Source organism: Nipponia nippon, unplaced genomic scaffold (genome assembly GCF_047370975.1).
Source record: "Nipponia nippon isolate SJK-2023a ecotype South Korea unplaced genomic scaffold, ASM4737097v1 scaffold_3, whole genome shotgun sequence".
Classification (NCBI taxonomy): Eukaryota; Metazoa; Chordata; class Aves; order Pelecaniformes; family Threskiornithidae; genus Nipponia; species Nipponia nippon.
Window position 1 is genome coordinate 68735422 of NW_028262347.1, and position 14373 is coordinate 68749794.

Here is a 14373-nt window from a genome sequence, read left to right on the forward strand (position 1 = left end):
AGCCCGAAACTGGCACTGACTCTTCTCGCTGTGGGGCCGACTTCTTCTGAGCTGGGGTAGAGTGAGCAGCTGGGAGTGATGACAACTCTAGGCTATTGTAGGTTGCGTGGTGGAAGCAGCATATTAAGTTGACTAAAGGAGTGCTACATTTTGTGTTTATAGGTTGTGTTTAGAACTATGATAGTTTTAAACTGGTAAGTCCTTTCTAAAAGCTAACTTAGCCTTTAGAAGTTTTCTGTATTAAAAAAAAAAAACCACAACCAAAACTATTATTATGCTTATTATATATGCAATCATTAAGTAGATTTTAAGTTGTACATGGCAACTTCCTCTTCAAATGGAAGATAATTTGAATGAAAGCTTTGTTTGTTGCGTGCTACAAAAAAGTTAAAGGACTTACATATAAGAAGATTTATAATCTCAGTGAAACACAAAACAATCTCTTCCAAGACCTCCAGTGTTCTATAGCTTTCCATTTTCTAGTTTTTATTTCACAAACTGCCTAGTCTTAGAGACAGAATGGGGCAATAAGTCTCTTCGCAATGTTTCAACCATCGTCTTCTCTCTAGATGCTATTGACCATACTTAGACTCCCTGTTTTCTTAGGAAAAGGTCATCCTAGTCATTCAATCCCTTCACTGAACTGTGGAGCCATGGAAACTTTAAAATTGAAGTAAAGACCATCTATGTGTTTCCTGTTCATAATCTCAGACTGCTTGCTTTCACTTGTGAACAAATAGTGCTGGCTATTAGCACTTGTCTGTTGGCAACTCCGTGTTGCATTTAGGCACGTGGTTTTGGCTTTCGTAGTACTTTTTCAAAAAGGATTAAAAACCAGCAGCGATGCTTTTGAACTATCTTTTGGCTTGCTTACCTTTGCATGCTCAGTAAGGGCAAGCATATTTAGCACTAAAAGGGTCCTGCACAAAGGACAACGGAAACATCTTAGTTCATTGAGCAATTCCACTGTAATTTCAAGAAATGGGGACTTGTATTTATGCAGAGCTCTAAAGTTCAACTCTACTGCTGAATGCAAATCTCACTCACTGGAGGTGAAATGCAACTTTTATTTTTAACCTTAGTGATTGTTTGGCAGTGAGTGCTATTGAAGTAAATCTTCAAGGCCTGATTTAAGAAGTCTCTTGCCATTCTTGTATCTTCATGTGTTAGAAGAACCTTGCACAAGCATCTTAGCCAAATGTGTGGTTAACCCTGTTGTGTTGGTTGTTACGGTGTCTCTTTGAGCATTGCTCCCACAGTGTCATAGAGGTGAGGTAAGGACATGCTCTTAGGCAATATAGCAGATAATGCAGCACACAATAGCAATTCTATTGCTTAAAGCTGGTAGAAAGAAAAACTGGTAAAACTTGCTGGTTAAATGCCTAATGCAAATTGAACAATCTGTGAAACTAACTATGGCTCTTTCAACTAACTACCTGTTTGAAATGTTGTGTGGAATATCAGGTGGGGGGTGTGTGTGTTTGTAACTGTTGTTTACAAACAGCTGCTCTGCTTGCTTGCATTTTTTTGTTTTACCTACAGCTTCAAATTGGTACAGCATACTGCACTGAAATTAGTCCCTTATATGTTGCCTTTTAAATTAAGATGCCCAATAAGTTTCATTTCAAACTGTAGTTCTTGTTGCATACTCTTCTATTTCTTCCCTAGATCAGTGTTGCCAAATGGCAACATGACAATGTCTTCACATTTCTCTCGTAAAAATAGAATTGTGAATTGGTTGCTCAAAATACAACAAAACCAGTCAAGATTTCTAAATACTTGGCTTTCTAAATACTTGTTCTTGGTCTTAAAATCCACTTGCTCAACTTCTTCATTGGGCTTCCTGTGTAATGTTGTTAAACCTTGGCTTCATTCTCATGGGGTGATAGTCCTCTGGCTCTTGTGTTTACCAAGTAAACAGCTGTGGCTATTTTAGATGGTACTTCTCAGATGGAGGTTACTGACCCTGTAGTGGAGTTAGCAGGAAGGTGGGCATACCATCTGCTCTGCTGTCATATTGTAAACTTACCTTCTTGGGTGATTAAAGCAGTGTGCCATACTGAACTTGGAGAGCTGAGGTATCATTTAGTTCTGCAAAGTCTGTTACCGGCTCATTAGTAGTTCTCTCCTCTGGGGATTGCCAGGCAGCTGAGGGGATATAATATTACAAACTGCTGCAGCAAAATTAACTATAGCACTTTTGTCAGAGCTGAGAATTATTTTGCAGTGATTGTATGTAGATGAGATTAGACCCTGAAAGGAAGGAGTATATTATTTATTGGCTTTTTGCAGGTGACGTTTTATTACAAGACTGCCAATATCAATCCCCCATCTTATATTTTTAATTTGCCCTCCTACATTATGACAAAGTTCAGCATCTTTTATTGGGCACTAAAATTCCAATCTAATTATGCACCCTGGCAAGTTAAAACTTGTTAGATGGGTTATCTTAATGTTATGTGTTAGTCACATCTAAGTACTTAGATGCTACAGTAATAGAATGACACCAAGTGATTAGTACAAAACGAAGAGATTCTCATTCAAAGTGATTCTGAAGCCTCAGCTGAGTGCTAATTCATTCTGATGGCTTCTGGCACTCTGATTTCAAAGTGCTCTGGCTGTTGTGCTTCCCAAGGCAACCAGTGTCAAACAGGTGTCTTTTGACTGGCTATTGAAGTGACCACCACACAGCGATGTACAAGATAAATAGGTAACCAATAATGCTCTTGGATGAGGGCTCGGATTAACAGGTTGTCATTAGGTAATTTTCTGCAAATTTACTCTTTAGCATCTTAAGTTTACCCCAAATCCTTTTTGCAGCATTATAGGCATAAAATATAGTTACTTTTCTCAGAAGAAAGCATGGGTTATGGTTTTCTGGGCGAATTATCTGTTTCTGATTGCTGTGATGTAATGAATGGTGTTTAAATCTGTCTGGCCTAATTCCTTGTACAGGTAAAGGTACAGACCTATTGCTAGCAGTAACTGTGAACACATTGATTTAAGCAAGGGAAACATAATCACTGTCTGTCTAAAGTTAGTTGTTGCTTGTGCTCTGCTTGCTTGCTACTACCCGAGCAGCTGTACCAGTACTTAGTGTCCTAGTTTTGGTGAAACCTAGCCCAGATGATTTGAAATGAGCTTCATACCCACAAAAAGCTGATGATTATATAGAGTGTCTGTGATAAGTACTTTATTTGTAGATAATATTAATAGCCCAGTGTTTGCAACTTTGCAAAAATAAAAGTAACATTTTATAAAAACACCACTGTGCTTTTCTGAATTCACTGTTTTATGGAGCTCGCTTTCTATTATTTTTCAAAGTTGTGTTTAACTTGTGTTAGGATACAAAAGTATTAGTGGTCACAAGATGAGAATTCATTGTCCAGCAGTGTAGAAGTCTATATAATTGATCCTGTGGGAGTTTGGGCAAATATAAAAGCAGTTGTCATAGCTGTTTGGTAGCTTTTAAGCATGCTCTTCCAGCCAACTCTTACACTCTTCTTTTTAACTTCAGTTTAGTTATACAAACTGTTTGTCTTTCAGAGCCAACGCATAATCAGCCAGACCGAACCAAGAGGAAGCAGAATATTTGAGAAGGCTCCCAGCATCTCATGAATGAGCTAACGGAACTCGATAATGCTGGTTCTCCAGAGCCAGGTCTACGGCTCAGAAAAGGACACATGTCTGACACTGCAACAACACAGGCAGCCTTTGAAGAGGACAGGTCTGAGCAGAGGCTTCTTTTAGTGGAGCCACCTCTGTCTTCTGACCAGGAAAACGTAAGTTCGATGATTATCTGTTAGGTTTCCTAGGAAAAATGAGTTTTGACATAAGTGCTTCAGTGCTTGAAATAAGTTCCAGAAATGTGAACTGTGAGCCTACAACCTCTTTATGCCTGCTAACTAATTGTAATAAAACCAGGAAGATGCCAGAAATACTCAGTTGAATGTATGGGAACTTGGGTGACAAGACGGGGCAGAAGTGTAAGTTTACCACCTTTATATTTTTTATTCCTTCCTCAAAGAAATGGGACTCGTACTGGTTTGTTCTCTGCTGAGACGCTGCTCATATCAAAAGATTTTTTTGTTCTGTAACTTCCAATTAATTATAAGTGAAAGCCGAAGATATATTGACTCTGGCTGAATGTAATCTGAACCTTGGCTAATTGCTATTATCTTAGAGATTAGGACAGAAAAAATCTGTTTGCAAGCATTCTTGTTGGAAGAACGGCCATACTGGCTTAGACCAAACATCCACAGTGCGCGATATCCTGTCTCAGACAGTAGCCAGTAACAGACTCATAAGGAAGAGTACAAGGATGGGGAAGCATGTTGTGTTACTTGCCGAGGACACTCTCCTAGCCTTTAGTAATTGGTGGCTCACAGATTTCCTGAGCCAGTGGCAATGTTTTTGAATTTTTGGTGCATGAGCCTTTGTAAATTTTAGCAGCTACAACATCCTGCGGAAAGGCGTTCCGTGGCTTAATTAGGTGTTGTGTGCAGGTAGTGATTCCAAGCATTGGACAAAAGTACCTTCTGGTTAGGGAGTTTCAGAACTGTAATTAATGCTTCTCCCAGGTTGTATACAGGTGGGTGTCAGCCCAGTTAAGTGGCAGAGGCATTCAGCTTAGGCTCACTATTAAATATATCATGTCTTAATGAGTTTACTGTATCAGCTCAGTTGCAGCAATTGTGTGGTTTTAACCAGGAGCAAAAACATGCTGATGCTACTTAACATAGCCTTCAATGCAGAAGAGTTGGGCTGTTGCTGTAATTGCATTTGCCACAGATTCTGGGTGTGTGCATGGACCACTGTCATGGTTCAGCTGACATGAGAACCTGTATTAGGCTAATACAGGTTCTTAACTTGATTAGTTTGAGCCCTTACTGAATTTAGTTTCAAGTGTCCTTGTAATGAGAAGTCGGAACAGGTATTCATGGCTAATAAGCCAAGCCAATGCACTGTAAGTTGTACACTGCTAAAACTTCTATAGGACATTCTCAGTATCATGATAACAGGAAATACTCAGAGTACTTTGGGTTTTTTTGCATTATGTGGAAGATCGTAAAGCGTGTGTATAAGGTGCAAAGTGTTAGCCAATAGCTGACTTTGCTAAGCTTAGAAAAAAGAAGAGTTGTACTAGCAGATATTTTGAACATAGATATGTTTATCTGACACTGTGTTTGGGATCATCTTTTTTGAAGGCTGTTTTCATTCTTGTTTCTGACTTTCCTGGTTGAATAATGTGAGTTACCTGTTGCCTACAGATGGAATAGCCCAAAGTAAAAGCCCATAGCCGATTACGGCCTATAATTCTTTCTGTACATTTGCTTAGCCAAATAGAAATGATTTGGATGAGTCAAAGTGTTTAGTTTTAGAATTTTGGGAATAAAATGGTTCAAGTATTCTCATTCTCTCCTGCTTTTTCAGGCATTCTTAGCATGTGTTAGTCCTTTTTTTGTGTGTGTGTGTGTTTGCTTTCATCCTTATGACAAAAGTATGTGTTTCCTTTGCTTTGGCTCACTACAAATATTTAGCTTTTTTGTATTTGATGTCTTCTCTCTTTCCCAGTCTCCTAAAATGCTGCCACAGAAACTTGTTTTTGTCATTTGGGCCTTGCTGTTCTGTCTTGAGCTGCATCACTTTCTCTGCCTTATATGGTCTCCTGCTTTTTTGACTTTTTTGCAGCCTAAACTTTTATTCCGGTCCTCTGACTTCTTGTTTTTAATACTGTGGTATCTTTAATTTTTTTTCTTCTTAAAAGGCTGAATAATTGATGCTTCAGATGGAGCATCCCAAAACACTCTGCTGTCAAAAGTACCAATATTAGCTTGCCAAATGGCCTTTATTATGTGACATACTGCAGTGTTCTAAATAATCTGGAAAAAACATTACACTATATATCTTCCTCTGGCTTGTATAAGCCTCAGCATAGCTGTTACTCAAATGCCAGCTAGGATTCACTTTTTTGCTCTACTGTACAGTCTGGCTATGTGCAACTGCCTCCGTAGAGATGACTTATTAGTTCGAAAGCATGATTTTCCTCTGGTTTTGAAGAGGCTCTTGTTTAGATAACGGTAATATAAAGTTATTGTTCTTCTGTAGATGGCGATAGTACTCGGGTACACAAGCTAAGCATAGCATTATAAAAGGACTCAAGTGGTGCCTGCTACATTAGTGTTCTAGTGGCTAAATGCAACCACATTGAAGCCGATGGTAACAATGAAGGAATTCCTATGTTGGAGAAGGAAAGTGGATGAGGGCTATATAGTGTCTTGATGGTAGAACAACCATAGTCATTTAATATGATTTTTAATGCTTCTACTGTCGACAAGATAATTGTATTGACTTTCTTGAATATCATAATATAGATGTATTCTAATAGATACGATACTTCCCCAAATTTACTGGGCCTAAGACTTGAGGCATTAGTGTAAAAATGTGTATTTTTGTCCTGTGATAATACTGCATTGTTTACTTTTCCTGTTGCCTCCTATTATCCTATTTATATAATTGCAGCTTCTTTATTTATATAAAGTCTGCCCCAAACTCGCCTTTACAAGATTCCTTTCCCTCTGCTTACTTGTATATCCACTTTCTGCTCTGCTCTAGGAGGAAGCAGTCTGAGCTCTTAAGAGGTAGTTGTTGCTTTTCATGAATTATTTTAATAGCCTTTTCTAAGGAGATGTGTGGAAGCATACCATTGTATTGTTTAGAATTATTTTCCATCTCCCGCACAGCTTGAGTTGTATACTATCTGTTTCTAATTTTGATGGGCCAAAATATTGGTCCTCTTGGAAATAAAGCATCTTTGTGGAAAAAAAATGGAGGTGGTATTAAGAAATCAAATTTAGTCCTAAAAGTTTTTTTCCGAGGCCTTTGTCCCTGGCACCAGTAACCTACCTGGGTGGCTGCAAAATTACATTAAAGATCCTACTTTCTGTAAATTGTGGCATTCACTGAATACATGTAGCAAAGATTTACTAACTGTATTGAGCATGCTTATCCAAAATAATAATAAAACAGCTGCATCCTTCTGCCAGTGCTGTTAATCTGCCAGTTTTATAATGATGCTTATAAGAAGATACGTATCATATAAAATCAATATCCTTTTACACCTGAACCTCTTAGTCTGTGTTTTATCCCATAACTCTATGCTCTCTCCTAGAGTGCAAATATGTTCGTAGATTATCCCCTCTTCCAAGTATCTGTTCCAAAGAATAGATACACATCTTGCTATCTTGTTTAAACATGCAATTAGTTTAGTGGCAGATCAGTGGTGTGACTTCTGTGACTTTGAGAAATAGTGACCATTTATCTGAATGTTAAGGATCTGGTGATGAGAAAAGGATCAGCCAAGCTGCATAATTGTTCTCTTTCAGCAGTTTAAACTTTTTTCCTTTCTCTAGTTTACATGTGCTGTGTATGTGCTGATAAGGCATTTTTCAGCAAATGCTTCCCTTCTGTAGTACACTGAATTGCCTAGCCTTTGGGACATAATTTTTTCTCCTGTCCTAGTGTTTCTGTGTCTCAACTGCCTTTGTAATTCCAGCATTGATAGTTCCTAAGGAAGTCTCTCTTACTGTGGCTTTGTTAAGCTGACACAATCAAATGCACTTGACTTCTTATAACCTGATGAATGGGCTCTTTCTGCAGCCCTAAAAACCTGTGCTTGACTCTTTCCTTTTATACTTTAACCTGTCAGTGACAGGAGATAGACAAAAGAACCATTTTCTTTGCCTTTATTCCAGTCATCAGGCTTTTGTGTTCCTGAATGATGATTGCTTTCATGCGGTTGAGCTGCGTTGTGCAGTTGTCCTATGTGGCACCGAAATGCACCCATGAAGTGGAGACCTGTTGCTCTGAAGTGTTTGATAACCTGTAGTAAGGGTTTGGGAGGAGGTATGTGTAGCTCTCAAGTCACCTGAATGGACAGAAGAAATTTGGGCAAATACTGCGTGTGGATTGCTTCTCAGGGAGCATGGGTTTTGACTTCAAGTGGAACTTACTTGACCTCTGACAAATTTCATGATACCTGCATGTAGCTACAAGAGTCTTTCTAGAGCATAAATACCAAAGTGACTTGAAGGAGGGAGACAGAAGGATGTAACAGATTTTCAGGTACAAAAGAAAAGTTTTAGAATAATTGGAAGGTGAGCAAATGACTTGAGACTTAACTTGAATCGTAGAACTTACTCAAAGCCTTTTCTGTTACAGAAGTGTGTACGTATTATCTACAAAATTAGTTTTGGTGTTTACAGAAGGATGCATGTAAATTCATGGAATTGTCAACTTGTCTTTATGGTGCATGCTATCTGAGTGAAAAAGATTTAGGTGAAGTCTTGAAGGCGAAAGGTAGACATTTGAGCCTTAAGTCTCAAATGTCTCTTAAGTCTTTTTGGAGCTGATATTCCTAAATTCTGATCACCTTAAATTTTTTCCTTTATAGATTTACTTTCAAGTAAAGTTTGAAACCATTTAGCTTTATTTTCAATCTAGCATTTTACTGTTGGTACTTGGAGTTATGATTAAAAGCTTGTCATCTGCTTCTGTACTTGCCTTCTTCCTGCATTGCATTGTAGGTTTTATTGGTAGAGGTTGTCTTCTGAGCGTGTATGGGAGAGGCCTGGCATAATAGAATTTGAGGTCCCACCAAAGCATGTTTGCCTTTGTTTTAAAGCAGATTATGTTCAAAATTTGTTGTTCTGTAGACTACTTTTATCACCTCTTCCTTTCCTCCATTTTTGCTGCTCTTGGGAAGGAACGTTATTTCTTTGAAAGCATGTGAATTGGCATTTTACTTCAGGTCAAAAGACCTTAGCAAGTGAAGGAGAAATTCAGATGTTGTTCTAAGCACTGGAAGTAATGCATATTTTACTTACACTGCTAGTCACTGAAGTAAGTGCTTGAATCTATATCTTTCTCTACAAACATGCCTTTTTTTTGTGCAGCAAAGCATTTTTAGGTACACAGAGGAGAGTATCTCCAAGTGTTCCCAGTTAAACAGCACAAAGACATCTGATACGTCTATGGAGGTGGTTTCCAGGCTCCACGGGCTTGAGTTGGTCAGATGCTGATGCTTCACTGATAGTTGATGTGCCTGGTTTATTAACAGGCTTTTAGAGCTTGAATGTCTGCAGAAAAGACAGAAACTGGTGCCTAGTCAACCACAAGTAGACAGTATTCTGCCCAGAAGACTGGTAAGATATGGGAAACGGCCATGTCTGTCTGCCCTGTCTCCCAGAAAACTCTCATGTGAATTAACAAGAAAGTTGTAATAGGTTATGGCTTGTTGAGTTGCAGCTGGGTTCAGCTGTCTCCTCTGAGTCTGGAGAGTCTTAGCTCTTTGAGAGGGGAAGTGTTGGTACTCTGCTGAGTTCGCTGACTGCCAGCTGGTTTTGTAACCATTGCTTGCTGTGCTGTGTGTTGAAACTGGGAGAGGGAGGGAGTGGTTTTGTTTATAATTCACTGGCACAACTGTTTCCCTGGGCAAGGGTTAGATTCCACAGTTTTGGCCTTTGTTCTCCTGGAGATCGTATCTGCCTGATTTGGGCAGCAGTGGGGGACTGGATGGCCTTTCACAGTGATATAAAAGGAAAATAGTGTTGGACTGGTGGGTTAACTTGCATCTTCCTCCAACTGTTTTAGATTGCTTGACTCTGCTCTTATGTTAAGTTCAGTAATACACTTCCAGGCTCTCTTTGTTTATTTTTTTTAACAGAGCATTTTTTTTTTTTCAATAAGCCCAGCATGCTTGTTTTCTTTTTCTGCTGTCGGGACTAACAATGACAGAGAAGCAGAAAATGGAACATGAGAATCTTCTGTAGTAGAAGCAATTTCTACAGGCTTGTCCCCAAAGCGTACTGATGAGCCCATTGAGGTCTTTGGTCCTTGTCAAGTACTGAGCATTGACAGAAAATCGGTAGTTGCTACTGCTTAGAGACTCAACAAACCCTTTTCATCTGAAGATATTTAATGAGGGAGCTAGTTCTAATAAGGGTGTATTAGCAAGGTTGCTGAAGCCAAAATGTGACTTTGTCCTAGGACTATTTGCTAAACCAGTGTTAAATGTTAGTGCTTGTTTTTAATGAGTGCCAGCAATCAGTCACCCATGACCAGTTGTATCAAACTGTTTCCAAGTGCTGTATTAAATGGAGTGTAGCTTTTATAAGAAGGTGACCTACAAAGGAAAAATACTGAACTCCAGGAACCTTCAAGTACTTAACATTTTGACCAACAGGCTGAAAGGGTCTTTGGCACAGTGCTAATGAAAGACTTTTTTTGGTCCTGTGACAGCAAAAACAGCTTTGCATACCCTGCTTAGAGGGCAAATGTAGTTAGCCTTTTGGACACTGTGGTGTGTCTGTGTTTACAAGCCTGTCGGATTAAGAGAGAATGTAAACTCTGAATGACAAAGCTGTTATTTTAAAATAACTTGGTATGTGCAGAAGTTAGGGGAAGTCAGGGAAAGTTTTAAGGTGCTGTGCTTTTCCAGTTAATTACTTACAATCCAAAGAACATAAGCTGACGAAATTCTGAAAAATGTGCAACAGTCTGTTAGGAGAAGTGGCATGGCATGGCACCACCTATTGCTGCTTTCCTCTTACGAAAGACTGGTTGATAAAAGGTCAGTTGACAGGATGGGCACAGAGGAGTTGCTGAAAAAAGCAATCTGACTAGCTGAAAAGGATGTTACGGGACTGCGATTAGAAAAATAGCATTTTTATATTATAGCCTTGAACGTATCTTGGCCATTATGCTGAATGCTCTCGAGTTACTGAATCTGGCATGCTGCCCCAAGAAACATTAAATGACTTGAATGTCATGTTAAACACTATTAATCATTCATCTGATGAGATCAAGATAAACAAGAGCAAGAACTCCAAGTTCACGTCTAGACTTTGTGACTTCAGTTTAATATGGGGGTAACAGTGGTATTGTAAATGCAGCAACATATGTTTTCTAACTTGCATTTTAAGAAGAAAATTGTATATAAGTACTGAGTCATATAATATCCCCCGACTCAGTGTTAACCAAGACATTTGCTTTTTCTGAACTATCTTGCCTGTATTACAATGATGTGTTCGTACCAAGGCAGAGTTCTGTCAGGACACAGATCAAGAGGAGAGTGGGGGAGCATCTATCAGCAGCTGGAGAAAGCAACGAGAACATTACGCATCATGCTTTGGAAATTCCTGTCATGGTAGCTTTAGGGCACTGGTGACATCTTGATGGTGAATTGGCATCACAAACAGTTGAGCTTTGAGACATGGGACTTGATTAACTCCAGAGCATAATACTACATAGGTATGTGCAGAGTCAGGGAGGCCCTCGAGTAACTGAGTGATGACTCTGCCCAAAAAGGAACACTAACACAGAAGAGTTTGGCCCTTTCTGGGGTTTAGGAGACTTGTATTGCAGTTACTAGTGTTACTGGTTAATGTGTGCACTTCTGGTTCTGCATCAAATACCATATGTGCAACCAATGAAAACTCACATTTCTGAAAGTGCAGTCCTGAAAGCTGCTAGAATTTTTGAGAATGCAGCAGCCTATTGAAGTGATCATTAGTTTAACTTTCCTTAATCCATGCCTAGCTAGGTTCTTAGGCTCCTTTCTAACTGATAAACACTACAAAAAGGGGGACTGGAGATCATTTGGCATCCAACTGATCTGTGTCTAAAAGAAACTCGGCCTTGAACATGATCCACAGAAAGTATTCTATAGTGGATCTCAATAAAATGGGAGCTGATGCTCCCTTTGTTTCTGTTGCACTAGTTGAGCTCCTTAAATCCCTCGGTTACCTGAACCAACCTTAGTATCTAATAGGAAGCTCACCTAGCAAAAATGTGAGTAATTTTTGCCAGATTAGTATTGGATCAGCTAATCAACCCAAGGATTGGAGGGGTGCCAGAAGCAGTGTAAAGGAAGAGGGGGGTGAGGGAGAAGAGGACCACTTTTGACAGAGTAAGCTTAGGTGGCTTCATTCAAGTCTGACTTATGTTTCAGTTTGCATGCTCTAGTGAACACAGATTGATGACGTTTTCTAGCAAAATTGCAGTCTGAAGTGATGAACAAGAGCTTGCTTGTCACCTGTGCAAGCAGTAGTCATGTGCAAACTCTCAAAGTTTCTAGGAATCTTCAAATTGACATCAAGAAACTACAGACCTCAAGAAACTACACTTACACTACTTCAAGTCCAGAGAACACAACTTTCTCAAAAGTGGGAAAAGGGTTTCTGGAATCTTTTTCTGCCATTGTGCCTTGACCTCTGACAGGCTTTTCCATAGTAGGGGCATTAAAGGACAGTGTGTCTGTTAACAGATTTGAGAGCAGTAGTATAAAAACTGTTAATCTATGTGAGAAGGATAAGCTGTTGTAGTAGACAAGAGAAGTATATTGCATTTACTAGAGCAGGTTTTACTGCAGTTTTGTCTGTTACAGGGTCTTTGGCTATGTGATCTGACTTTTTTGGACTGCATTCAGGCAACAAATTATTGTACTAAATGTAAACCTTTTTTTAAACTTTTGTGCCATTGCTATAAAAGAGGGATATTTTAATGCTAAAATAAACTTATTTAATGATGGGCACTGTGCAATTGGGCTCTTAAATTTCTTGCTTTTGCTTGGTATGGAGCTCTAAGTCTTGGTTTTGGCATTAAACCTTTTCTATCCCTACCAAAGCACACTCTGAAATTCTTGTTCTACCTCTTTCTTTTACCTGCTTGTCTATCACTGTTATCACAAAAGAATCTGGAAAACTTCCCGAAGTGAATATGGATAAATCAGTAAAACCTGTTTTCTTCTGGCCATTGTCACTTGCCCTTCAGGTTTAGTTTACTCTCTGGTACTATTATTCAACTCGGGATGCATCTATACTTCTGTTGTATAATTTCCATCTCATTAGGTATCTGTACTATGTTTTAGTACTATATCACTCTCTGAATTTGCAACCAGGGTAGGATTAAAATTGGAAGGATTGTTTGGCATTTCCATAGAATTAAGTGTTCAGACACTCTAGAGTATAAGTGTACAGAAGCCATGATTTCTGATTTGTATGAAAGACTGATTCTGCGCATTGCTGCATATGTGCAGCAGAAGAATGACACCTGGTGATTGCAACAAGTTTGCTTGTTACAAGTGAATGAGGATTTTTATTTCAAGGTACTCTTAAAATGCTCTAAAGACTTCACAGAATTACTTAATCAAAATTTGAGACTGCTTTTAAAAGAAATTGAGTAAATTAGATGACATAAAAGAACAGCTGAAATATTAGTCAAGTGAAAATGCTTTCGGCCAATGATCTAGAAAGTACAATGGCAAAAATTATTCTGGAAGCACTTGGTTCAGGATATACCATACTGCATTAAAAGTTGGGAGTATCAGAGTTTCGTTCTGGGCTCTCATTTCTTGCATGGTCTTAGGCAAGTGAGATTATTTACCCAATGTGTTCCCCATTTTAAAATGTGATTTTGTGGGCAGAACTTAGAAATAGTTGAAAACAGGTCCTAAAGCATATGCTTGCTTAAGTTGTTATGTTCTAGAAGTATTCTTGAATTTCCAATACGATCAGCCAAAGAAGAGGGAATATGGGAATCCTAAAATATGAAGGAACTTGTCACAGTGGAAATCTTACTACAATATGCCTTCCGAACAGAAAAGTGGCATTTTTTCCCTTCAGTCATTGTCTGAAGACTTGAAGGTCAATAGACTCCTTCAGATTTCCAAATGAAAACTGGCATTGGTGGTGTGCTCCAACTATAGATTTCCAGCTTCCAAGAAGCACAGTTTACTGTTCTTTCTAATGGGACGTTGTGGGAAGGAGTCAAGAGAGGACGGATGTTCCAGAACAGACCTCATTTTGCCTCCTTAGCAAGAAAAGGACTAAGAAGCTCAGCTTTAGTTTTTTTCCTTGAATGCTAATTTTGCTGTTTAATGGCAGGAAGGAGATAGTAAAATCAGTTCCATTTTCTGGCAGTAATCTGCACTGTATATATGATATGAATTCTTTTTATCACTAAAAGAAGCTCAGTAATGATTTGTTTGTAGGCCCATTGCCAAAAGGCAAAGATTTTGGACTAGTTCATAAATAGCTGTGCTCTTCGAGCTTTACAGTCTGTTCAAATTTAAATCTACCTAGCATTTTAGAAATGGGGAGTATGTGGAGAGGGGGAAATGAACATTTTTTGGCTTTGAGTCACTGGGCAGACTGCAATGAATGCAGGCTTTGATTCTGTAAGGGACCTTTTTTCCTTCAGTCCACCCAGTTTTGTAAATTGAGGATTACTAACTTGTTCGCTCCATTCCAGCTGGTCATTGTGTGGTGCTGGGGGACGAAATTCTAGGGTAGCTAAAAGGCATAGCAGTGCTTC

General features: G+C 39.0%; 1 protein-coding gene across 6 annotated transcripts in view; it reads left to right on the forward strand.

Moving 5' to 3' along the window:
* ADIPOR2 (adiponectin receptor 2) overlaps nucleotides 1-14373 on the forward strand; it is a 46788-nt gene that overhangs the window by 20134 nt on the left and 12281 nt on the right. For all 6 annotated transcript variants that reach the window (XM_087766455.1, XM_087766458.1, XM_087766456.1 and 3 more), the window contains one exon: nucleotides 3547-3782. In XM_087766455.1, coding sequence (XP_087622581.1) covers nucleotides 3615-3782 — 168 coding nt within the window. In that variant the 5' untranslated portion in view covers nucleotides 3547-3614. The remainder of the gene's footprint in view (nucleotides 1-3546; nucleotides 3783-14373) is intronic.